The sequence below is a fragment of the Myiozetetes cayanensis genome, unplaced genomic scaffold (assembly GCF_022539395.1).
Source record: "Myiozetetes cayanensis isolate MyiCay16 unplaced genomic scaffold, myiCay2020 scf14, whole genome shotgun sequence".
Taxonomy (NCBI): Eukaryota; Metazoa; Chordata; class Aves; order Passeriformes; family Tyrannidae; genus Myiozetetes; species Myiozetetes cayanensis.
This window is the reverse complement of record NW_026087048.1, coordinates 1979981-2004203: the sequence shown is the minus strand read 5'-3', so window position 1 is coordinate 2004203 and position 24223 is coordinate 1979981. Positions and strand designations below refer to the sequence as shown.

The 24223-nt window shown below is 44.7% G+C and overlaps 1 protein-coding gene across 3 annotated transcripts in view; it reads right to left on the bottom strand.

Moving 5' to 3' along the window:
- Positions 1 to 23581, bottom strand: part of USP3 (ubiquitin specific peptidase 3) — a 38527-nt gene extending 14946 nt beyond the window's left edge. Inside the window, exons 1-5 of one of the 3 annotated variants that reach the window (XM_050309142.1) lie at positions 23431 to 23581; positions 9595 to 9655; positions 8510 to 8641; positions 2541 to 2624; positions 1184 to 1265 (exon numbers count right to left, since the gene is read on the bottom strand). In XM_050309142.1, the coding sequence (XP_050165099.1) occupies positions 1184 to 1265; positions 2541 to 2624; positions 8510 to 8641; positions 9595 to 9655; positions 23431 to 23521 (450 nt within the window). In that variant the 5' untranslated portion in view covers positions 23522 to 23581. Of the gene's footprint in view, positions 1 to 1183; positions 1266 to 2540; positions 2625 to 8509; positions 8642 to 9594; positions 9656 to 10833; positions 11169 to 22654; positions 22825 to 23430 lie in introns of those variants that run through there. The other 2 variants (XM_050309145.1, XM_050309143.1) reach the window with 2 other exon arrangements.
- Positions 23582 to 24223: the final 642 nt, after the last annotated feature.

Here is a 24223-nt window from a genome sequence, read left to right as displayed (position 1 = left end):
TCATTTACAGTCCAGAACAATGTCACCCACAGATGGGCTTGCTTTTTGTCAAATAATCTTCAGGGTGGGCAGGGAGGAGAAATGTGGGCAATGCTGCATTGATGACTCTTCAATCTGCAACACTTGGACACGTTCCATTGCCTACAGAATATCACACTGAAAGCTCCTCACATTTGGGGGCCTTTTTCATTGTTCTCACACAGTTTAAAAGCTGACACTCTTTTAGTAGTTGTAGTTTTATCTCACAGTGCAAACACCACAGTGTCCTCAGCATATTCTTCTCTCACTCCTGCCCAGACTGACCCAGCACACATCAGTGCCCACCTTTTCTAGATAAGGATCCCACGTGCCAACAGTGAAAAGATAATCTGTTCTCACAGGCAATATTCAGCATTAACAAAACTGGGAACACAGCACAAAGAATAAAGGCAGCATTTAGTTCATGCTTTCTAATTCTGTCTTCTCTGCTGCCTAGGATTTTTCTTCAGGTTTTGAGTGACTTGGAGTTTTCCAAACACACAGTAAGAACCCCCCACTGTTTCTCCCAGGCTTCCTCAATCCCTGCAGTACAGGAAGCAGAGAACCCTAAACTGACTGTAGGTACTGCATTTTTTAAAGTAACTAAACCCCTCCAGACTTTGCAAAACAGCAGCTGACTGCTCACATCCCACCCTCTTCTTTCCATTCACACTCCTCTCAGGAGCAGCTTCTCTTTGTTCTCAGTGAATTATTCCCTGGTTGGAGGCAGCTTTTGCTGCAGCTCCCTTTGGTGCCATCGCTGCCCTGAGCCCCAGGAAGATGCAATGAGAAGAAGAAAAGCTTTCAGATTACCCCACAGTTCCTTCTGAAAGCAACTTTTACTAAGCTCTTTAATAAAATCGTTACAATTTTATCCTTTTTCCCAACACTTACTCTTATACCCCCTCCCAAAAGAGTGTATCTGCTTCTCTGCCTTCTGCACTTGAGGGAAAAAAAAATAAAAACGAAACAGAAACGCAGCAGAGTGTCAAACCTGCTTTTGTGTGAAGGGGCTCTTCTGGGTGTGTGGTCAGAAGATGAGAAAGGCAAAGTGCACCAAGCAGAATGTGGGTGACTGTAAGAATTTAAAGTTTAGGCCAACTATGATCCCCAACAGGCTTCTAAAAACCCCTCAAACTCACTGTCCTGAATCTGTCATACTTACATTTACTTTTAATAACTTGCTGTTCAGAGATGAGTTTTCCAATAGTTTTCTTTTCCTATGTCTGTCTGATGTAAAGGCCGAACTGTTGGAAAGTAATTAAAGGAGGTTATTTACTATAAAACCAGAGCATTGTGTGAAATGGGCAGCAGACAATGAGCCTCATGTTTACCACGCTGATTCCATCTGCCATCAGTTGTCACTGACAGCAAACAGCCTCCCAATTGCAACACAAGCCTGAAGAGTGGCCTTAGGAGCAGGCTACTTGTCACCTAAAATATTGATCTTTTCCCTTCATAGAAGAAATAATTCACACAGAATTTTCCATAAAATACTTCTGTCAGAAGAACCATCAGAAAGACAACTTCAAGAAAATCAGGATGAAGTTAAGTTCCCAAAAATCCAAAATACACTTCTGTGTTACAGCCAACTTCTCTCACTCAAATAAACACACGAGGTTATAACATGTGTGTAAAACACTAAGTTACAAGAACAATTACTCTCCTGTACATCCCTGGAAATTTGTGGCCCCTCAATTATTTGAGTTGATGATTTCTCTGTCATTTAATAGTGAAACCAAAACTTGTTCCAAGCTTCAGTTAGGTTGTTTGGGTTGGATTTTTGGGTGGGGTTTTTTTAGTTTGGGGTTTTTTTGTTTGGTTCGTTGTTGTTTTGGTTGGGTTTTTTTTTTAATTAGAAAGCCCTCCAAACATTCAAAAACTGTCATTACACAGAATGGAAGACTCCACAGTATCATTTACCTCCCAAAAAGATCGATCTCCTGGTCATTTCCAAAATACTAATGTGCACTTCTCATTACCCTTTACCATCTCTACATCTCATTATACACCTGAGAAGGCCACCAAAAGATAGTGGAAAAGAATGAAAATATATAATAAAATGATCTTTTGGTTTGCAAACCAAACTATATAATTAATATGAAGGCTACTTCCACCTCTGTTTTCACTTCAATTTCTCTGATAAAAAAACCAAACTTACTCTGTTTTTTCAACAAACCTATTTCTGTTCTGTTCTGAAAAATCTCTCCCATTTAAACGGAAAAGGACAGTAATTATTGTCTAGCTGGGAAGGCAGTTAATTGATATCTAAATTTCTGTTTCATCATGTGCTGCTTCTGCAAGATTTACTGTGTGAGACACAAGACATATGAGATCAGCCAAATCCATTTGTTCTGCACCTCCTGCTTCTCAGTGCTGAAGAGGTTATTTAAACATCCACAGTGTCCCCCCCACACAGCAGCACCAAAACATACATGTTAGGTACATATACACATATAAAACAATAAATACCAGTACTGCAAGTCCACCCAAAGCAGTCTGGATGCAAAGGAGCTACTCACTTTTCCAAGTTCTGTAGGTGCTCCCTGACCTTCTGTACCAGGCCCAGCTTGGTATCGTTGACTACGAAGTCATCACAGCGATAACTGCAAGAAAAACAGTCATGAGGGAGCTTCAAACCACACCAGCCTGAGGGTGGGAAGCACTGAAGTGATCCAGGAGAGATTCTGAGGGGAACTGGGCAGCACAACACCCACACACCCAGCCTGCTTCCCTCCAGGAACTACCCTGTAGCAAAAGAGGGTACAGGCACCACCTTATTGCATATTTTTATTTCCAGTTCAGTTCTTTATTAGCAATCAGAAGCACGAGGCGCTGCCTGCCCCAAGGCAGAACTGCAGCTCAACAAAACCTCACTGTAACCAAAAGCAGCATCACTATCAATTTATCAGAAAAGATCAACTGACACCCAGTAAACAGAATAAAAAAGGTTTTATTGATTTTTTAACTACTTCAACACTGTAAAGCCAGCACTGAAACCTGAAGTGCTCAACAGATACACACACACAACATCCAAGTTTGTGTTATAAGGGAAGATGAACCAAGAGATCGTGGGAGTTTTCCACGAGCTGGGCCAGCAGTCTGTGGCAACTTCCACCTCGTGCTTTAACCACAAACATCAGTGGCTCATTAGTTTTTATACAGACACTCTTATGACAAAACCTCAGGCAATATTTTGAGCTTTTTCAGGGTAAGTGTGCAAAAGTCAGTAACTGAGATGAAAAAGAGAGCAAAGCTGATCCCTCAAAGCAAATGTAAAGTGAAACCAAATCACAACTGCGAGGGTTACAAAAGTCTGCAATCCTGTAACGTTCCACAAGGAACTCGCCTTTCCCAAGCAGCAAAAACGTTCATTATCATTTATTATTCAAACCCTGGGCTTGCAACACGTCATACAGTGCACAAAGGCCAAGGTCAGAGACACTGCTAAAAGGGGAGGGTCTGAAAAACCCCCACACCTTATTTCAGTGCTCTGCTGACACGAGAAGTCCCAGAGCACACACCACGCTGAAGGACAGCACAGCAAACTGTCATTGCTACCAGATGGCATCAACTTCTGCTGCTTTGCTGTATTTTACACCCTTTGCATTTCTTGCCCTCACAAAAAGAGGGAATAGAGGTCCTAGAGCGATAGGAACCCTCACAGAATCAGAGAACGAAGCACAGAATGAAGCACAGAATGGCTTGGGTTGGAAGGGACCTTAAAGATCATCCAGTATTCCATTCCTGGAGGAAAGATGACCTCTGCATACAGGGGTGGGGCAGCAGAGAGGGGAGGGAAAGGAAGGACAAAAATCCCTTAAAACCAAGGCACCAAATGCTGCAGTCAGTGGGGATGCACAGCAAGAGGCCTGAGCAGCTCCCCAGGCCGGTTGGCAGCAGGAGCTGCACATCCCTGGCCCAGCAGGGCAGGGTTAGCCAAGAGCCAGCCCAGCCACCTCATAACCTGCAGCCTGCCACGAGAAACAGCAGGGGAAGAGAAGGGTTAACGCTGCCCCAGCTCTTCTGGAAGCACTGGGACAAAAAGGGAGCAGACACTTGTCATGGTCTCCCTTCCCCACGTCCCACGAAGGGAGCTCAGCTCCCACTGTTTGTCAGCCCTTGCTGTGAAGCATCAAACTGCTGCTTTAAATTCTGGCAGACAACTGAACTTGGTCCTGTGAAGAAAACTACCTTTGGAAATGTTTAATATCAGAGCTGCATCCACGTCTCTTTGGCACAAGAGCAACTCAAATGCAAAATACACCATGGTCGCCTCAGGTTACTCCTGCTGGAGCAGATCCACCCTTGCTTCCTAATTTAATCAAGCTACGGACTCGAGGCACAGCTGGAATCTCCAACACTCCTCGTTGCACAAATCTGCAGTATTGCTGGTGTTAATTCAAACACTGAATTCCTGAGGAGGCTACAGAGTTGAGAAAGTAAAGAAAGGTCCTGCTGCTGAATGGAGGACCATACCATAAAGATCACACTAAGCTTATTTTCACAGGTTAGTTTAGCACCTTCCCCAAGAATAAAACTAAATACATCAGTAAATGTCAGGGTCCTTGCAACAGTGGAAAAGTAATTGGAAGATTTACTTAAAATCAAGACAAGCTTCTTCTATTTGTCTTTTTAATGGGCAGGTTTCTTAAACTACCTCTCTTGCAACACTGAGGATTCAGCACTACTACCTGAAATAACAGCACTGCCATGAATCTATTTTGGATAAACCCAGTAAACACAGTAAGTAGTAGTTTATGTTTCAGTAACTTCAATTTGCTAAGCCCACACACCTTAAGAGGTAAACTGCTGAGCAATTACATCCTATCTGTGAAGCTGCCACTCAAAACAGATGTTCAATTTGTGATCCTCGGGATTATCCCAAAGAAACAACCCCCCTTATTTGCACCCAGCAGTTCTACAACGTGCTTCCAGAGCAACGGGGCAGAACCAATTCTACACCTTGCAGAGAGTCCCTTGTGTGGCCTAGCAGGGTATTTTCCTCTCCACACACTTTCTATTTTTAGTAGCTCTGCTCTCTCCCTTCCCCTGGGCTGCACAACCTCAGCCTGGGCTTGAAGGCCCCCACTGGACCGGAGGAATTACAGGGCAGCAAACAGGAAAAAAGCCCAAGTTTCTTTACTCATAGAAAGTGTCAGCAGAAGTAAACTAAGAACTCAAGTGTTACTGTCTGGATAAAAGGCTTTTTACTCTCTCTTTGATTGTCACTGACTGTAGAATGCAAAATATTAGTACTAAGTAATCTCATTTTCTGATGCTCATGCAGCAGCACAGTAAGTCTGGTTTGTTTTTTAAATAGAAACAGCATCACAAAAAGAAAGACTAGAAAAGAATTTTCTTAACAGTTACTTATTTTTCCATCAGCCAGGAACACACATAACTGTGCCCCTTTAAGGGATAACAAGGAGACTAAATGGGTAAGAAATCTGACCTGCACACTCTGCCTGGGATTAAATGAGCACAGGAAACATATTATGCAAATACATAAACAGGGCAGCCTTTCTTCTTCTGTGCCAACTGTCTGTGCACAGAGAAACAAATTTACAAGAGTCCTCTTTCAGGAGAGCAGGGTTCCTACATGGATCACTTTACCTCTCATGCACAAAAAACCCGCTAGCCCACTGAACACCAGAGTCTGAAGACAAAAAAGATCTGTACTTCTTGTAAACTCTTTGTGTTTGGTACTTCAGAACTGACTGAAAGGCTGATTACCTCCAGAAAGTGGAATTCAGGACTCAGTTTTTCTCAGCAGGGAAGGTCTCGAGTGTAATTTAGTCTGAGGGTTTAGTGTTGCACCCACCAAAGGGACCCAAGAACCAAGAAGAGTGTTATACTGTCATAATGAATAAAATATTAACATTCTCTCAACTTTTCCACTGTGAAGACTGAGCAGGTGAATAGGAAGACACAGAACAAGTATCAGAACCCTCCATAGTTCAAAATATTACCAAATTCATAAATACAATAAAAACTTCCTCTCAGATTAAAAAAAAAATATTAAAAATTAACTACTGTCCCACCAGAATTGCAACACTTTTCCTTTCAAAGCTATGCTGAAAGCTTGTCATCCTGTAAAAGAAAACACATACATCTGGACTTCCACCTGAAATGCAGTTACAGGACTGTATTGGGATATATATATATATATATATACACACACCCCCTATCCCAATAATGTCCTATAACAGGACAGTTACTGGGATCCATAGGATAAAAATGGAACAAGAGTATTCTCCTCAGCTCTGTGCAGTAAACTAAACTGCAAATAAAAATACAAAAGGCAGCACTGCATCAAAACATCTCCATTATTTTTACAGTAGAAGTAAAATTCAACTAAGTCTTAGGATGGTATTTTCCTGACTTTCAAATTATTGAGGCAGCCCACACTGCCAGCATAAAATATTAATCTTCACATACAAGTTTACTTAAAAGGAACATCACTGCATAAACAAGCAGTGCCTACTGCATTCATGTCTGCACTGAAGCTGACAAACAGCATTGCCAAATTCATTCTCCACAGAAGCTCAGGCTTACCCAACTATTTGCTTTAACTGGCAAGCACTATTTCCCTGTCTGAAATGAAGGGGCAGGAGTTGGTTTCAGTGCTTCCTGCTCCACCTGCACACAGCCAAGCTCATTCCAGCTGGGTGCAGCAACAAACTCAGGTGTCTTTCTCTGATTATCACGTGGGGAAAACTGAAATATCCCCAACGAAAGCAAAGAGAAACCACTTCTGAACCTTGCAGAGCTTCACATTCACACAGGAGTTCCAACCTGCTGGTGAATTACCCACCACAGGCACTCCCCAAGGCACAGCTCGCTACCATCAGTTCCAGTTCATCCACAGATGACTCAGCCCTTGACTTTGACTGCAGCAGAGCAATCTCCTGCTGAACTGCCCCACACACTCCAGTGCACTCCCCACTGCGTGGCTACCTGCTCCTCACAAGCACAGTTTGTTGCAGCAGCAGATCCCACAGCCCCCAGTTTGCTGTCAGCATTTCCCAGCGCCCACACTGGGTTTGGGATAAGCTCAGCAGGGTGCTGGGACTTGCTGCTGTTAACTCATCAAGCCTCAGCAAGTTGGGCATGCTATTTGTCATAATGAGACTTCAAACACCCTGCTAAAATTCCTCCCCAGATTCTGACCTTCAGAATGACTGGAAGACAGGTCATACTTCAAACAAAGCAAAAAGCCACAACACAGAACTCAGTTGCTACCAGGATTAATTGGGAAAGTGAAATTAGCTTCCCACAGCTGCTGCAGTGCTGGTAAGCTGGGCATATGTACCATCAGAAAAACTTTCTGCTTTCTGCTGTTCTCACACAGGAGCAGAACAAAAATGGTGGTCGTTTAAATAAAGTGTAAATAAAAGGGTCATTTCCCTGCATCACCAAGCTACTCAAACCCTTCCTCTGTGCTTAACATGCACCACCTGAGCAGCTTTTGAGTTGCTCCCAACAACACTTTTTAAGGTGAAGACCACCTAACTGTGATTTTACTTGCAGGGGATAAAAACATCTGTTACAGATGTATTCCTCATAAACCTGGACAGCCAAACTCCAACAGCCAGATTTTTCCCAGGCCAAGTACACAAAAGACACCCAATTATCTGAACAAAACACCCATCAGCAGAGCCACACACCCAGTAATTGTACAAGGCTGTAACATGGACTTCCCTGAGACTGACTCAATCCTGCACAAGTAACACCCCTGGGAAACCAGGAACTACCTGCAAATGGGGAAGCACCAGTTCTGGTTAAGGGTGAAGAGGATGGAAGATGCTGAAGGCAAAAAAATAAACTTTTAATAAACTCCCAGTCTTTGCTCCCTGGGGAGCAAGGAAGATGGGGAACCCACCATTAGCAGCATGAACATTAAATCTCCCTGAACAGTGCTCATCTTGAGAAACACCCAGGGTGATTCAGCCCAGGCCATCCTGCTGCCTAAAAACACATTTCTGTGCCTCCTCCTTACTCTTGTCAAGGACTTGATGGTGCTTCCCAATAGGATCCATCCCTTTCCCAAACTCACAGGAGCTACACACACAAACACACCTCGAGGTCAGACCTCCTGGGTATTACAGCACTGTCTGAACTGTGACCAGTGAAGGGGTTGTGAAAGGCTCACCGGTCTGATGGAAGGAGGAACTACAACTGAGCAGCTTTTGCAATTAAAAGGTGAGGTCTCAACACACCCCAAAGCAAACAGAAGCAACTGCAAACCACACAGCACTTGTTTCAGAAAGTTCCTGCTGTTTAAGCCAACTGACTGTGGGAGTTTAGCCCCAGCCAGTGCTACAATCCACATGCAAAAGCAGAGTGTTTCCAACAGCCAGGTCTGGAAAACAAGAGATGAAATGCCCAAAAAGGTGTGCAACATAAATAATGTTTCTCAAGAGCCTAAAGCTTTCACTTTCTAGTACAAAAAAAAACCGTTGTCAAATGACAGTGTTTGAAGCCTTACCAGTATGTGCTGTAACTACTGCAGTCCATACACACAGTATGCTGAACTTTCTCTTGTTTTTCTGGTTTCTTGTGATTGCTCATAGGAATCTGTGCATCTTCATAATGCTTTTTGGCGTGGCCATTCACGTATCTAAAAGACACACAGAAAATATCATGCTTTTAAACAGCTAATCGACATTCTTTTAAAAAAAAAGAAGAAAACAGGCATTAAAAAAGGTAATTCACCTTCAATGCAGTTAGTTAATCCAACTGCTTTCCCATATACTCTCCTTGTAGCTCATTTTTAGCCACCCAGCTCTCCTGTTGGTGATTGCTGTGCCTGTGCTGACCCCAAGACCACAGCACACCCCTTGTCAGCCTTCCCATCCTGCAGCAGGATTTAATCTCAGAGTCACCAAAGTTCATGAATCTGAAGGGCTCCAGGGCTTGGGGTTACATAACTGAAGAGGAAATCTAAAATCCTACAGCTCTTTGGCTGACATAATGAGCGTTTTCATGCTCAAGATTGGAAATTAAGCATCTTTAATTAAAAAAAAAGGTACACTACACTGTACCTCACTACAACTGCAAAAAGCCCAAAGTGTGGGCTGAAAATCATTAACACTTAGAAATGCATGGCTGGGCCTCAGGTGAATTCCCCCCTCCCCCTCAGCACAAATAACTGACTCACTGTCTGCTGACTGCACACAAGAAAGGCCATTTGTGGACACTAATAATAGTATTTTTTTAAGATTGGTAACTATTAAAAAATTCCAAACTATTTATTTCACACCATCACATAACGTGAAGCATCTCCCCCTCTCCTGGCTCTCACCAAGTATAAATATATAAAACAAATTAATAAATAGAAGGAAAAAAAAAAGGTTTGGTGCTGAAAACACTGAATAAGAGATTATTAAAACTGTGACACTTACTGCAATCCAGAACAAAGAAACAAAAGCTGGAGTTTAATGAGTGTTAAATGAGATAATGAAAGGTTTCTTGCAAGGAAATTTTTGAATGAACTGCCCCCCCAGCCAAGCATCAAAAGGACAATGATAAAGGTCTGATAAAGTGATTTGCACACTGACTCTTGGTACTCACCTTCCACAATGGACACTTGAACACGTCAGACAGACCCAGGGACTTTTATTGGACCGGCACACTGCAAAAAATTGGGGAAAAAAAATGTCAAATGAATGAAATCTACTCGATTTTAAAATACAACGCAGAAATACCAGAAGGACAAAAACACTGGTAAACTTTAGACATTTTGCTTTGGGTTTTTAATAAGGCACCCACTGAACACAGGAAAAAAACCCAAGCACTTCTGTTTCACAGAACTCGTACCAGAAATCATTTTAAAGAAGGTACTGCAGGAAAGCCTGGGGATCTGATAAGAAGCACAGAATAAATCACTGTGCAAAGCATGACAATCCACACATTTATACAACATTTATACTCCTGAGCTGCAGTGCTCACAAAGAACTTATCCAGAACGACTTGACCCCTCCAGTCACACCCAGGAAGCTGGAAGGTTAAAATGTAGCACCAGTGCTGTGCTCTGCAATCCATCCCAAATCATCCAAAGATGCTATCTGAGATTCTGTCTGCCTTCTAAATCTAGAAAATTTAAAACATGGATGTTTTAAGATAAAGGGTTTAAACAACAACAACAACAAAAAAGGCAATTATTAAAAAAGAGATGAAATGCCATCCCAGGGCAGAGTCATAAAGACAGGATATTCCAATTCCAACCCCTTTCAGATCACTGAAAGAGGGATGCTGTGATATTATACAACACTTAGATCTGAATGAAGTAAAGCTGCGAATCCATGACCACAGAATTGACAGAAATAACATTACACTTTCAAAGACCAAACTAACACCATTAGAAAATAAAAATGAAATGTTAAGTGCACTCCTGCAAGGGAGGAAAACAATAAAACACAACTTTGATTATGCCATAAAGACAAAAGCACGTGGTAACACATAACTTTCTACACACCCTAAATAACTGTTATATAACAGAAGTAGTTTCTTTATCAAATTAAATGGCAATTAAAAAGTAAGGAAGGGGTCGATCTTTAATCAGGAGAGAACTGACCAGCTTTTACTTAGAAGAGCTAATATATTCTCCACCATCAGGTTTCACATTTTATATTAAAATCATATAAAAAAATAGCTATGCTGCTTCTTAAACAATTATTTTCTGGATTTGAATTTATTATTGCAAATAGTTGTTGTATTTAAACACATAGGTCAAAGGAATGCTTAAAACTTAGAATTTTACCATGCTCTGTGGAAAAAAAGCACATTCTCCAGGACTATTTTTTGAAGTACCTATTTTAAACTCTCTGGTAAAGGCTCCAGAGTTGCCTCTCTCAGCTGCTTTACTTGAGAAGGACATTTTCCCACACGCCTCAGCTCTCTGGTGCTGGTTCTCCAAACCCCAATTTTCCTCTTTCTAAAGCAGGGGGGTTCCCACAGCTGTGACCACAATCCTGCAGCAGGTTGAGGGCAGCCAGGTAGAGCTGTTTGGATTGACATTTCGTGGCAGGAATGTGGAAGAAGTTCGTCTAAGCTGACCAAAACGTTACCGAGAAAACCAACATTTGGCACCGGCAAACAGAAGGGAAAGGGAAGCCCTTAAATAGCCTAAAAGGGGCTGAAGGAACCACCAAGGCCAACCTGATACTGGCTTGGATTCCACAAACTGGAAGGTGAAATATTAACCAGGAGGAAACAGGAGCCAAAAGCATTCGTGCACTTAAACACAGATGGAGTGAACAAAGCACTACCCTGCACTTCCCCTGCCAGGAACACAAACCAGCCTTCCTTGCATTAAAATCCCAGCAGGAATCTCCCACTTGGAAGTGACATTTTTGCTTTCACTACGGTACCAGCTGTGGATGGAACTGGTACTCAAGCAGTAGGTCAAAGGATTATGATGGAAACAATTACTCTTACTTTCCACCCCATACCAGACAATTACAAATCCACGTTCAGGTACTTTAAATACCTGCACTGCTTGTTTGTCAAGTGTTAAATTATATTGAAATAGTGTTCATCCTGCAGGTTTAAGTGCTCTGTACAAAGCCAGCAAACAAGTCCAACTCTGCACAAGGCCAAAAAACTAGCATCCACTAAAATTTTCCATCTTTCATATCAGGGGATAGGAAAAGATGGCTCATTTGTTTACTTTAACTTTTAGGAAGAACTCTGCTCCAATTGCATCACATTAGAAATGTGTAGTTTATCTTCTGCACAAACATCTCCACCCACAAACTCCAGTAACATTGAAGTGACTCCCACCAAGATTAAACACAGAATCCAGTGCTGAATTTGTGACCTACAATTGCTCAGTTCTGAGAGCACCTCACTGTTGGTTTTTCAGAACGTTGCAGGATGTTGCACTCAGTGTTTCTCTGAGGTTGGCACCTTCATTAAACCTGGCTCTCTAAGTATTCCTCAGTTCAGATCCTGGAGCAGTCACCATCTGTTCCTTAATAAATTAAACCAGACTGGAAGTTTCAGGCATCAGTCAGGACTCTCTCTAGACAGGCACGACTGAATGCACAGCAAAAGCAGTCACTGCTCTGAACTGCTTATAATCTAAATTAAAGGGAGACAGTTTAGCTTCATCTGTACAGGAACTGCACGTTATCCCTTTCAGATGTGGTACTGACATGCAGGCACGAGGCTTAAAAGCAGACCAAGAGCAAGGGAAGAGAGATCCACAGCAAATCCCCCCTCAGTTCAGAGAACACCACACAGTCCTGGAAGTTGGCCCTTAAAACAGACTGGGGTGTTGTGGACAGGTCAGACAGTGGCACTAAATCATGAGGACAGACTCTCCAGCCCATCTGTATGGGGATGAATGCATTGCCTCAATGATCAGTATTCCAGCTGGGATTCGGGGTGGGATGTGATTGATGCGGTACATGCAGGAAGATCAATTGCTGACATGGCCTAAAATTCGACTCGACACGTAGAAAGACTAAATTACAAAAAAAAAAAAAAAAGAAAAAGAAAAAGGCTCTGATGTATCTGGAGAGCTAAATGTGGGTGTGATGGGTGGTGCTGGTGGTGCTGCTCCCCCACAGGCCGAGCACAGCTCCCACTCACACAGCCCGTGTCGATGCTGCTGCTGTGGGAGGGGACCCGCCTTGGCTCGGGCACCTCCCCCCCAGTCCCTCCACCGCCTCCCCGCTTGAAAAGTCCTCCCTCCCTCCCTGTCCTCTCTCGCACTGCTGTGTTCAGAGCACAGGCAGATGAAAGCCAGGCATTTTTCGACGTCCGCCTTTTCCAGGGCGGAATTCTGATTGCATAATCCAAATACCGAGCTGAAGCCAGCGAGGGACGGGAATTCCATGCAGATGGAGCTGCTCACGTTGTTCCCTGACAGACGTTCCTCAGCCCTAGGAATGTGCTGGGCACTTCAATGACCTACTTATTCTAGGAAAAGTTGTTCCCCTGGCCGTGTTCTATATTCTTGCTCAGTTGTTGCTTAGCATGTCTGAGTTGTATCTGGTTTTCCATGGTAAATGGAGACGGTTCGCTGCAACCCTCTGGGACATTTCTTCCATGAGACTGAGCAGTGCTTTTGTTTAGTACCAGGAGGAGGAAACCACCTGTACAGGTACAAATGAGCACAAATAGTAGCTGATGTCTGTAAGTTCACACACAAACACTACATGACTTGTTTTCTCACTAAAAACTTCAGCTGTCTGGTTTTGGCTGAAAGGTAACAGAAGAAATACCCCGGGTGTTTTTAGCTGTGAGGGTTGTTTGTTTATTTCTTTAAATGGAGTCTTAATTAAATTCTTTTACATTTGAATGTGATTTGAGTCACATTGACACTTCCTACTGTAGAGACTTTTATTCACTGTGAAAGAAGGGTTTTTGCTAAACATTTTGGTATGTTTAGCAGTGCTTACCAGGAAACTTGCTTCCTCATAAATTCTCATGCTTTGATTCAAATGTAATTTAAATTTCATATTTTCTTATCTTTACTTACGTGTGTGTTTGCTGATTTTGAAGCAAAACATTTTAAGTAGTAGAATTAAAAACCTTTTCCCCTTCTGTCTGGTTTCATTTTGACTAGAATGCTGTTTTTCTAAAATAGGCAACAAAGATGTCTAACAAATGAAACTTATGTAAAATATTCTTAAACAGAGTATTTTTTTCATAATGTCAAAGAGTTTAGAACAAATTTAGCACACTGAACCCTTTGCAATGGGGCTGAGAGTAGGACAGAAAGAACTAATTTATGTGAAATGAAGTCTGGAAACGAATGGGAGTACTCTTTAAAACCAGGCAGTAAAACCAGCTGGCTTGGAAGTGTCATGATTTTCCCATCAGGTTTAATTGAGACACTTCATTTTTTTGATTCCTCCAGAATGTAAACATACAGCAGGGTCAGATAATAGTAAAGCTTGTGTGTATGCAGGGACTGCCTTTTTAAATGCACAAGTGAATGTGAAGTCAAAAACTGGGAACATGATCTGTGTTAATAAATATGTGCTTAGTACTGAGTGTGGAGCCCCTGGTGGTCTAGGGGGTAAAGGCGCCGCGCTATCACCGCGGAGACCCGGGTTCGATTCCCGGTCAGGGCCACTCCCGGGCAGGTGGGGCTCGTTAGCCCTTAAAGGCAACCCACCTACGTCCTAAGGACCTCGCTGCCACCGTCCAAGCTCGCTTGGCCCCGGCAGATGAACCTTAGGATTAAAGGGTGGGCTCAGTTCCGCGCACACTGTGTCTCACCTAAAAAATCCAATGCGCAGGCTGGAAGGTGTAAAGACCTTCCCCGGATCTTCGCTCGCGAAGACTGGCCATTATTATTATTTATTATAGTACTGAGTAACTTCTATTGCCTGTTGTGGACTCTGACATGCTGCTGGTAAATATACTGATGTACCTTGGGGAACCCCTGTGTTCTTCAGGGCCTCTTTGATTCTGGCAATACGGTGTTTTTAATGGCAGGGTGAATTCTGCAGATCCCCACACACCCTGTGATCTTGAGTGATGTTCTGTGATGAGGAGGGCTTTGCCTGGAGAAGCTGTTGGATTGTACGTGGTTTATAACTGAGTTCATGGCCAGAAGGAAGGAGTGCACATGGCTCTGTAATGTGATTTGCTCAGTTCACTTTGGTGGAAAATCCTCTCTTCCAGTCTCAGTTCTAACAGCTGTGTGGACTCCAGAGTGCCTGGCTGTTCCCTTGCTGTGGAGAACACTTGGAGCAGCAGCTTTCTCAGGTGACCCTCAGACACCTGCTGCCTGTTGTATATTGGATCTGGGCAGCTTTAGGTGTTCAATTCACAGCTGGTTTGGCAAGTCACCTTACAAGTTTTTTGTCCTGGGATATCCCACCCTTTCCTGCAGTTAAAATGATTTTTAAAGGGCTAAGGTGTATGGGATAGTAGGATCAGTTCTGATCAATGCTGATAAAATTCTTGTGGTAAATTATTTAATCTCTGCTTCTCTGTTTTTCAGTCTGTGAAATGGAAGTGGGCTCTCTGTAATATTGCTGCATCTCCTTCTGAGAGCAAAGTCCAGGTTGTTTTGAGAGGGCCGTGGGGACCGTTTGAGATAGTTTAGTGACCCTAATCTTGTTTCCATTCTTCGTGCTTTTTACAGAAGGACCACAGTATCGCTCCTAGTATATTTTGTGGCCCTTTCTGTAGTGATGCAATGAAGGGCTATTTTAAGCCCCTGCTGTAGGCACAGTGCTGCAGCAGCTCTGGCCTAGGGGCACTGGTGCTGCCGTGCTGGCACAGCCACCAACCAGCCTGCATCGACGTGGTGCTGTGCCTGTGCCAGCCCTCGGGTGGACACTGCAGCGGGCAGGTTTCTGAGCTTGGCTGCCTTTCAGAACCTGCTTCCTGTTGGTCTCCTCCTCTTCCTGCTGCTTTTCTCCACTGGCAGTTTCTCAGCTCTGCAGTTGCTGTTTGACAAACCCCAGCATCCCGCGGTTGGTTGCAGGTTTTTACATCGCTGGAACTTCCCTGCAGTGGGGAAGGTGCACGCAGCGCCAGCAGCGTTCCTGCTTCCCAAGGCTGCATGTGGAGTCAGTGTTCAGTAAGAAAAAAAACCCAGTCAAGCTTGAGAAAGACATATTTGGGTGAGCATGAGGGTGGGATGGGGTGGGGACCCTGTGGTGATGAGCCATACCTTGCTCATTCTGCTTGGTATAACTCAGAGTTGCTGGGTGATTTCCAGGAAGGGGAAGCTGGAGGCACAACTCTGAATGATCCCACAGTTCTGAATGAGTCTGGACTAGGGGGATTTGCTCTCCTGGGGATGGACTGATGCTCCATTTACGGAGGGATTTGTAGGCTGTGTAACAAATGAGTGTTCAGATTCCACTCAGAGAAATCACTCTGTAAAACACAGTATTTCCCCTTCCTATTATATGGTGAAAAATAGTGTTTCTAAGCTTCTGAATAAGATGACTTTGATGCAAAGTGGCAAATGACACTGCCTCAGAGAAGACTGTGGCAGTGCAGATTTGCTCTCCCTTTCCTTTTGACGGGTCAGTATGATCCTCACCCCACCACTTGAAGCAATTCTAAAAATACAGCCAGATGAGGCACTTGGAGACTCCTTCTGCAGTCACTTTGTGCAAGCTGAGAAAGCAGCCAGTGTTCCTTGGCCTGTGGACCACTAAATACGGTGTAACAAACACAGCTACTTTTTTTTAAATGTAGATAAGATGAAAAATAGCAGTGAAAAATATAATTAAAAAAAAAAAAAAAGTCAAACATCAGAGACAGGCTTATTTTAAGGAACAAACGTGCCCAAAAGCATTTTTTGAAGAATCATTGCCTCTGCTTCTCCTTTACATTCTAAAACCAATTTTTAGTTGTTTGACTACTTCAAAACTAATTAGCATCCAAATTTAAATGCAAACATACACTTATTTCCTTACACATTTTAAAATGGAATGCTTTTAGCCCTCACAGAGAAACGGATACTGTCCCTCGGTGCAGCAGTAGCACGGGACAAAAAAACCCAAAAGTTATCCAATCATTATGTTAGAGTGAGACACAAAAATACCCATTTTCAGACAGCAGCCAGAAAAAAACCCAGCAAAGCCAACAGTGGAACGTCATTTTTAAACCCTTAAGGAAAGGAACCTTCTTGGGTCAGGTAGCAATCAATAGCAGGTCAAAATACTCAGGCTGGAAATAGGAGGGAAAAGACAGCAATAAGTCTTCCTGCTTTCTTTCTGTAACTTAGTACTGAATCTGCTGCGTTCCTATTCCCCATAGCAGCAAAACTCACTTTTGTAGTATTAACAATATAATTGCTAACTATCCCTGTGAACAAAACAAGGGAGGAATTGAATGCTCAGTGGACAAAAACGTTGCCAAACTAAAAACGTGAACAAAAGAGTAAAAAAAAAAATAAATAAAATTTTAAAGGGTCGTGGCTATTTTGAGAAAATGGACATGGACAAGCAGATGCTCATATTCACACCTAGGAATCAGCCTGAAAAATCAGTATTTCCGTGTTTGCAATGGATAAGGACCTCCAATCCCCAGCCCCAGCCCCGAGAGCACCATCCTGCTCCCCGGTGTAAATGCTGTCTGCTCGCTCTGCTGGGGGCAGGCCAGCGTCCAGAACCACCACCCTGTCCTGCCAGGCCCCCCGTGGCCCTTGGATCCGATTCAAACGGGAATAAAATCTGCCACAGAAATTTCCGAACAACGCCTGCGAGATCCAAAATTACACAAGATATTCCCGGGGGGGGTAAAACAACCCCGAGCACCGGAGGATTGTTTGGACACCCCAGATGAGATTGCTAAATAGTAAAAGTGTACTCAGCAGGCAATTTAACACACTCTCTTATAATCAGGGAGAAGGACACAAAATCTTACACTACTCCCATACCGAGGGCATCATAAAGCAATGAAAACAACCACAATTCACTCTACAATAAAAACTGTATCGTCCAACAATATCAAAATATAAATTGGAACTGCCTTCACTTGGTTTCAGATCTAAATTTCTGATTCAACTGCACTTTCTAGCCTCCATGGATTATTTTAATTCAGGGCCTTTAACCACTTCTCACCCAGGCCATGGATGTTTGTTAAGCCAGGAAGCAAAGCATGAAGGGGTTACCCAATGAAGGGAGTGAGAAAAGGCACAGAGCCCAATTTCCCTCCAAACACCACATTGGAAACTTTCACTCTGTCAACCTCAGACACAGATGTCACCAAAAATGTATTAATTACCTAGTCTGACCCTGCCAGCCTCAGCACCTTGGAACGACCAGAAAAACAAAGAACAACGCACTGATATTGTTTAGCACCTGCACAGCTTGAAGGGCTCGGGAAAGGCAGGTGAAAACTATCCTGCTTAAATTTAAAGCGGTGGTAATGAGATTGGCTGTAATCTGAGGGCAATTCAAGAGCCTGCCCTGCACACAAGTGTCTCAGCCAGCTTCCACAGTGCCTCAGACCACACATCCTCCTCCTCACGGGGAGGAGTCATTTCCAAACACTGCACACTCTGGAACAGTCAGTAGAAAAATTCCCCCTTTGAAATCTGTCTTCAAAATCATCCTGGAGAGCAGATTCGGTTTCTCAACAAATGCCAGCGTATTAAATGTCTACTTCTTTCCTCTGAAGCACCTCCTCCCCCAGCTAATGTTCAAGTTTTGTGATGGACTGCGGTTTTGTTGGGAGTATAGACACATTTTCGAAGAGAAAATGTAGAAAATATTAATCACCATCAATTTAGGTTTACTGCTTTTAAAATATATTAAGTATTTGTAAACAAAGACTCCTCCTTTTTTTGTTTTTTTGTAATTAAAGGAAATTTAAGTCTATCTTCTGAGACTGAAATTAAGACTTTTACCCCATCTCAATAAACATCTTCTAACAGAATCAGTTCCAAGGCCAAGGTAACCTCTGACCCCATGGTTTGCTCACACAGCAGTAATTGATTCAAATGGAAAAAAAAATAAAATTACAATTTTAAAGGAAAACAAGACTGAGTCTAAAAAAACCCAAGTCTAACAAGCTTTACCTAAAACACCACCAGGGGATGAATCTAAGGAGATATAACAACCTGCACAGGAGAGTTCCTAACAAGCATTCCTGCACTGCAGTGACCCAAAGATGAAAGACTACCCAACTTTGAAATTAAATTTAAGTGACTGAATAAAAAGGGATAATTATTTTTTTTTAACATACTTGTTTTGTCATTTAAATTTCAGGACATATCTGGCAGTTTCCAGCTGCAGGGTGACAAATAATCCTCACACATAGAATACTTTAGGCCCCTGTCCATGAGCTTCCCCTGGATTTTCCTTAGGAAAAAGGTTCCAGCAAGTTTTCCCTCCTCCTATATCCTAGTAATCATGGAAAATCATGGAAAGAAAGAATAAGTGAGGACCTCTAGTAACAAAATAGGAAAAGCAAACAGACACAAACTCTCCTGGAGAAGGAGAAGAAACATTAAAGGGCAGCTGGGATGGAAAGGGAAGCCAAGAGGGTGAAAAGTCTGTGTACCTGAGCTTTTACACCCTACTTGTTTTGGCAGTGCCTGCAGAAGTGCAGTGCCAAAAACCACAGTGTGGCAGGACGTGTTACCCACCCCAGTGAAAGGAGAACAGTGTGACTGAACCGAGAAAACAAAACCTCCGGGGGGGCGGCCAGGGGGGAAGTGGCAAACAAAAAACCCTCCAGAGCAGCCTGGCCCAGGCCAGTCATGTCCTTCACAGTCCTGCTCAGCCCAAAACACTTGGGCTGACACAGAAAATAAAAGTAATATATAAATAAAGCATTCAGGGATATCTGGGGTTACTCTGAACTAACTGAATTTATTACATATTTTGGTTACTTACTGTAACACACACAAAAAAGTCATTAACTCAGAGTGTGAATTTCCACCATCATCACTGTTCACCAGCCTCAAACAGCTTCCTGGGGCTGGCTCCCCTCTTTTGTGTCCCAGCCTCACCTCCAAATGCCAATACTTATGTAACTTATTCAACACAAGTCAGAATGCAAGGAACAGATGCCAGGCAAATATATATTTAGCTTTTGTAGGAAATACCAGTCTGTAGCCAGAACTGCTCTTCAATACCTCACAAAATTATGCTATTTAAGGAAAAAAAAAATGTATTCAACTGATAGTGATCTGAAAAGCAACAGTTTTAAAGCATTTCAGAAGTGCAATTTCCCTTTAAAAGAAAAATAAAAGAAATCACAGATCTCTATTTCAGCAGGCACAATCCCATGTCTGCAGTTGTTCTTCTAAAAAGAGAGTTTCAAATTCTACACTGAACAACCAGTGAGTCTGGTGAGAACAATCAATGGATCCTCAACCACGCAGGAAAAAAAGCTGGAAAAGCTCCTGAGACTTCCACAGGTGTGCTCAGAAGATTGTAATCTGGCTTAGGTGAGACACAGCTCCCTGTGGTTTGATGAGTCTGTGAAAAGTTGTTGAGAAATCCCACATCTGAGCTGTTGCAGGCTGCTTTTCATAATTACATGATTTGCACAACAGTGCCGAAGGTGTGGCCCAGCTTACAAATTCAACAGATTCAGTCTGTGACGCTTTGCAGGCCTGCCAATGCCTCCAGCTCCTCTGCTTCCAACTTGAGCAGAAGTTTCAGAAATTAAAGTGCTTGCAAAGACTGCACTCTAATTGGAATTAGCAGACATCTGCACGCAGCATTTCATGTGACAGCACTGACTAAGAGCTGTTTTCGGTTTCTGCACTTTATCTATTTCTACTTTATGTATTTTCTACTTTATATATTCATCTCCTCCTAAATGCCCAATGACAAATACAACAAACTGTCTGTGGATGTGCAGGAAAATCGCTGTGTGTTCTCTTTTGATAGTCCTGCAGCTCCTCAAAGCAAAGCTGCTGTCTGCACTGCTCACTGCACAGAGCAGGCCTGACTGCATTCAGCACTCGGGGCAAAGCAAAACCATCCTCTAAACAGGGGTGGCTTCAACTCTCAGACCTCCAACCCATGTGACAGGAACACAACAGGAGTTCTAGAGACACTCAAAAATGAACATACAGCATTACTTACTCACTCAGAGCAAACACACTCATACTTGAATTAACGCCCCTGTTGCCAACGCTTCCCCTTAGTGCTTTTTTGGAGTGTTCCTTCACCACAAGGCCTCCAAACCCAACTCTGGCAGGTGGCTCCCAAGGGGAACAGATTTAGGCCAAAAGAGCAATTGAGGCTGATGCACATGCTCAGTAACTTGAGTAAAGCTGGCTCCAAACACCAGCACCCAATCCAACCCTCCTCCATTGCACAATGACACAACATTCGATGTCCTGAATCAAGTAACAACATTCCAAAGTGCCTCCACATTGTGAAATTACTGCTGCAATCAAGAGTTTTTCACGGAGAGACGAGGCAAAGGTACTTTAACCAACGTGCACTGCTCAGCATGGCAAACTCCAGCTCCTCAAATCTCAGGAACACCTGATAATGACAAAAATAGCCACCGGCACTCCGAGCTAAGAACTCGCTCTCCAACCTACTCTGCAGTGTTTTGCTATCACTGGCACGTCAGGTGGCTGCCAGAAAGCTTCCTGCAGCACCAGCCTTTTCTGGAAAGGTCAGCAGCGACCAGGAACAGGACTGACAACAAGCTCTGAGGTAGTTAAGACAAGGTACTTGATGAGAGACGCCTGGTAATTACAGACCGCAGAAAATCACCTCCTGAATATTTTTCTCCAGCTGCCACACCGCTGAGAACAAAAAGAACTAAAACCACAGAACTTCAGAAATGCTATCAAAAGTAATAGGAAATGCATTAAATTTTCACAAGATATTAATTTTCACACGGTGTTGTCTCTGTTTAATTTTATATTACCAGCAAAACCACCAAGTAATACATGGCATTTACAGTGACTTGACACAAACCAGCATTACACATCTTTCAAAAAAATTAACGTCACTAAAATGAATACAAAAAAGAAAAACACAATACTCTACACACTGTTAGGGAGTTAATGCAACAATAATCACGTTACTAGCTGGGAGTGAGAAGCGAGGCACTGCATTTTACTATACCAGTAGAAATGCAGCATTTATTTTGAAAAAGAACAATTTTCATTTGCTTTAAATTAAAAAGAGCCTGCTGTTTGTTCACTGGAATGTTTAAAGTTCAATGCACTTTTTCTCTAGCCACTTGTTAAGATTTCCACAGTTATCTATGTGAGTACTGTGTGACTTATCTTAATTTTCTTTAAAAGCATTACAAACAAGAAACTCCCTCAGATATGGCAGTGAGTTCCCTTGTTCCTGCCTCACAGCTGTAAAATAAATCAGTTGATTGCCCAGCACCTGGCTCTCCCTGTAAGTGCTGGCTGGGGAGAAACACCTCTGAACAACAAAGAAAAACTTGTTCTAACTGCTGAACTTCTTTGTTGAGAGGCAGAAGCAGCATGAGAAACAGGGTCCTGCAGCTGTAAACTGGCTTTTTTTTTAAGCTGGGAAGTCATATTAATACCTCCCCCATATATTTTTAGTTTTGGCACTTTTTAATCTTTTTTTAAGTTCTCTGAAGGGTGGATCCCTAACGCCATATGCTTCTGGTTGACAACTTTGCTCACCCTTGATATTCCGAAGATAACAGATGGACCCACAGACTTAAAACTTCTTGTAAATAATTTTTTTTTTTCTCAGTAAAGGAACACCGGGGACAACAAGTTTCCCTGCGCTTCTCCCCTTCCTTCTAATAATTTCTTCGCACGACTGCGCTGAGGAGTGAACACCCTCCAAATCAAAAAGTATTTCGGAAAAAAAAGTTAAGTGGTTTGGCCAAAGGAAGCCGCGACGCTACCACACCTTGGCTCCCGGAAACTGCAATCAGGGAGCGAGTTCAGCAGGCAGAGCCTTCCCACACCGAGGCACCGACGCTGCCACACAAAGGACAACCGTCTTTCCTTCAAAAACAAGGGACACCTCAAATTATCCAGCCTTCCAGGGCTCCCCGATCGGTCATTCCCAAGGGAGGGGGGGATTTCTCTCCAGGGCCCCCCGGCTGCCCCTCTAAGCGGGGCCTACTTCCCACCTTAAACCGGGCTTGCGTCTGCTTTCATACCCAGCCTAACTAAAACTCCAGCAAACAAAAACACGCACCAAAATCCACGGCACGCCTCGGCGGCTACCTGTGTGGATGTGTGCGGTGACCCATCAGAAAGCTAAACCTGGAGCACCCCGAGCACGGCACCTTTAAAGGGAAAGCCCCCTGAACAAACAAGATCGTGCGAGGGACAGAACCGAAGGCAGGGTATGTTGCACAGGCGGTAATTTGCGTTATTAAACCAAAGAGCAAAGTACTAAAAAAAGACGGCCTCTCCGCCCGCACCGACCCGCGGAGCCCCCGGACCACCCTCACCGCGGATCGAAGGGGGGTCCCGAGCGACGCCTCCAGCCGCTCCACTCCAATAAACTACACTCTCCAAAGTCCGCGCACAGACGCATATTCCAAAAAAAACCCCACAAAACAAAAGGAGGAGAGTAATCCCGGGTGGATTTCCAGCACCCTCCGACTCCGCAGCCGCCCCCGGTCCCGCAGCGCCGGTCCGGGCAGAGCCCGCTCGCGGCCCCTCAGCGGACAAAAGGAGCGCGGAGCGGCCCCGGGCCGGGGGGCACCGACCCCGGGACAAAGTCCGGGCCCGCCCCAGCCGGTCGGGGCCGCGGGGACAGCAGCGGGCCGTGGGGCAGCCCCCGCCCCGCACACCCCACGGGCGGCGGGACGCGCAGCCCCCCCAGAGGGGTCCCGCGGGGCGGCCCCGCCGGAGCGGGCCGGGGCTGCCGCCCTGCCCCGCGCCCCCGGGCCCTCCCCCGGCCGTGGGGGCCCTCCCGCCGCCGGGCACCGAGGACAAAGGAGCGGCCGGGCCACCACGGGCCGGGCGGGCCGCGCAGCGCAGGCCGCACTCACCGCTGCAGCACCAGGAGGAGGGCGAGCCCTGCGGGAACTTGGCCGAGTCGGGCGCGATGCAGACGCTGGAGCCGAGGTGCGGGCACTCCATGGCGGGGTGCGGGGCGCGGAGCGGGGCGGGCGGGCGGCTCCTCGCGGCGCTACAGCGGCGGCGCCCCGCGCACAACAGCCATCTTAGGGCCGGCCTCCCGCTCCGCTCCGCGCGCCGCGCCGGGCTTTGCGGGCACCCGCCTGCCCTGCCCGGCCCGCCCGCTCCGCGCTCCGCCCGCCGCGCTTTACCGGCAGCCGTGACGGGAGCGCCGGGAGCGGCCGCGGGAAGCGTGGAATGGGTTGGGTGGGAAGGGACCGCGCAGAGCATCCCCTTCCACACCCTGCCGTGGGCAGGGACGCCTTCCACTAGCCCAGGTTGCTCCAAGCCCCGTCCAACCTGGCCTTGGACACTTCCAGGGATCCAGGGGCAGCCACAGCTTCTCTGGGCAACCTGTGCCAGGGCCTGCCCACCCTCACAGGGAGGAATTTTTTCCTAATGTCTAATCTAAACCTACTCTCTGTCAGTTAGAGACCATTCCCCCTTGTCCTGTTACTACACGCTCTGCTAAATGGTCTCTCTCCATCTTTCCTGGAAGTTCCCCTCAGGCAGTGCAAGGCCACAATTAAGTCACCCCAAAACTTCTCCAGGCTGCACAATCCCAACTGTCCCCAGCAGAGCTGCTCCATCCCTCTGATCATCTCCTGGGCCTCCTCTGTGCTCACTCCAACATCTCCATGTCCTCCCTGTGCTGTTCCCCAGGGC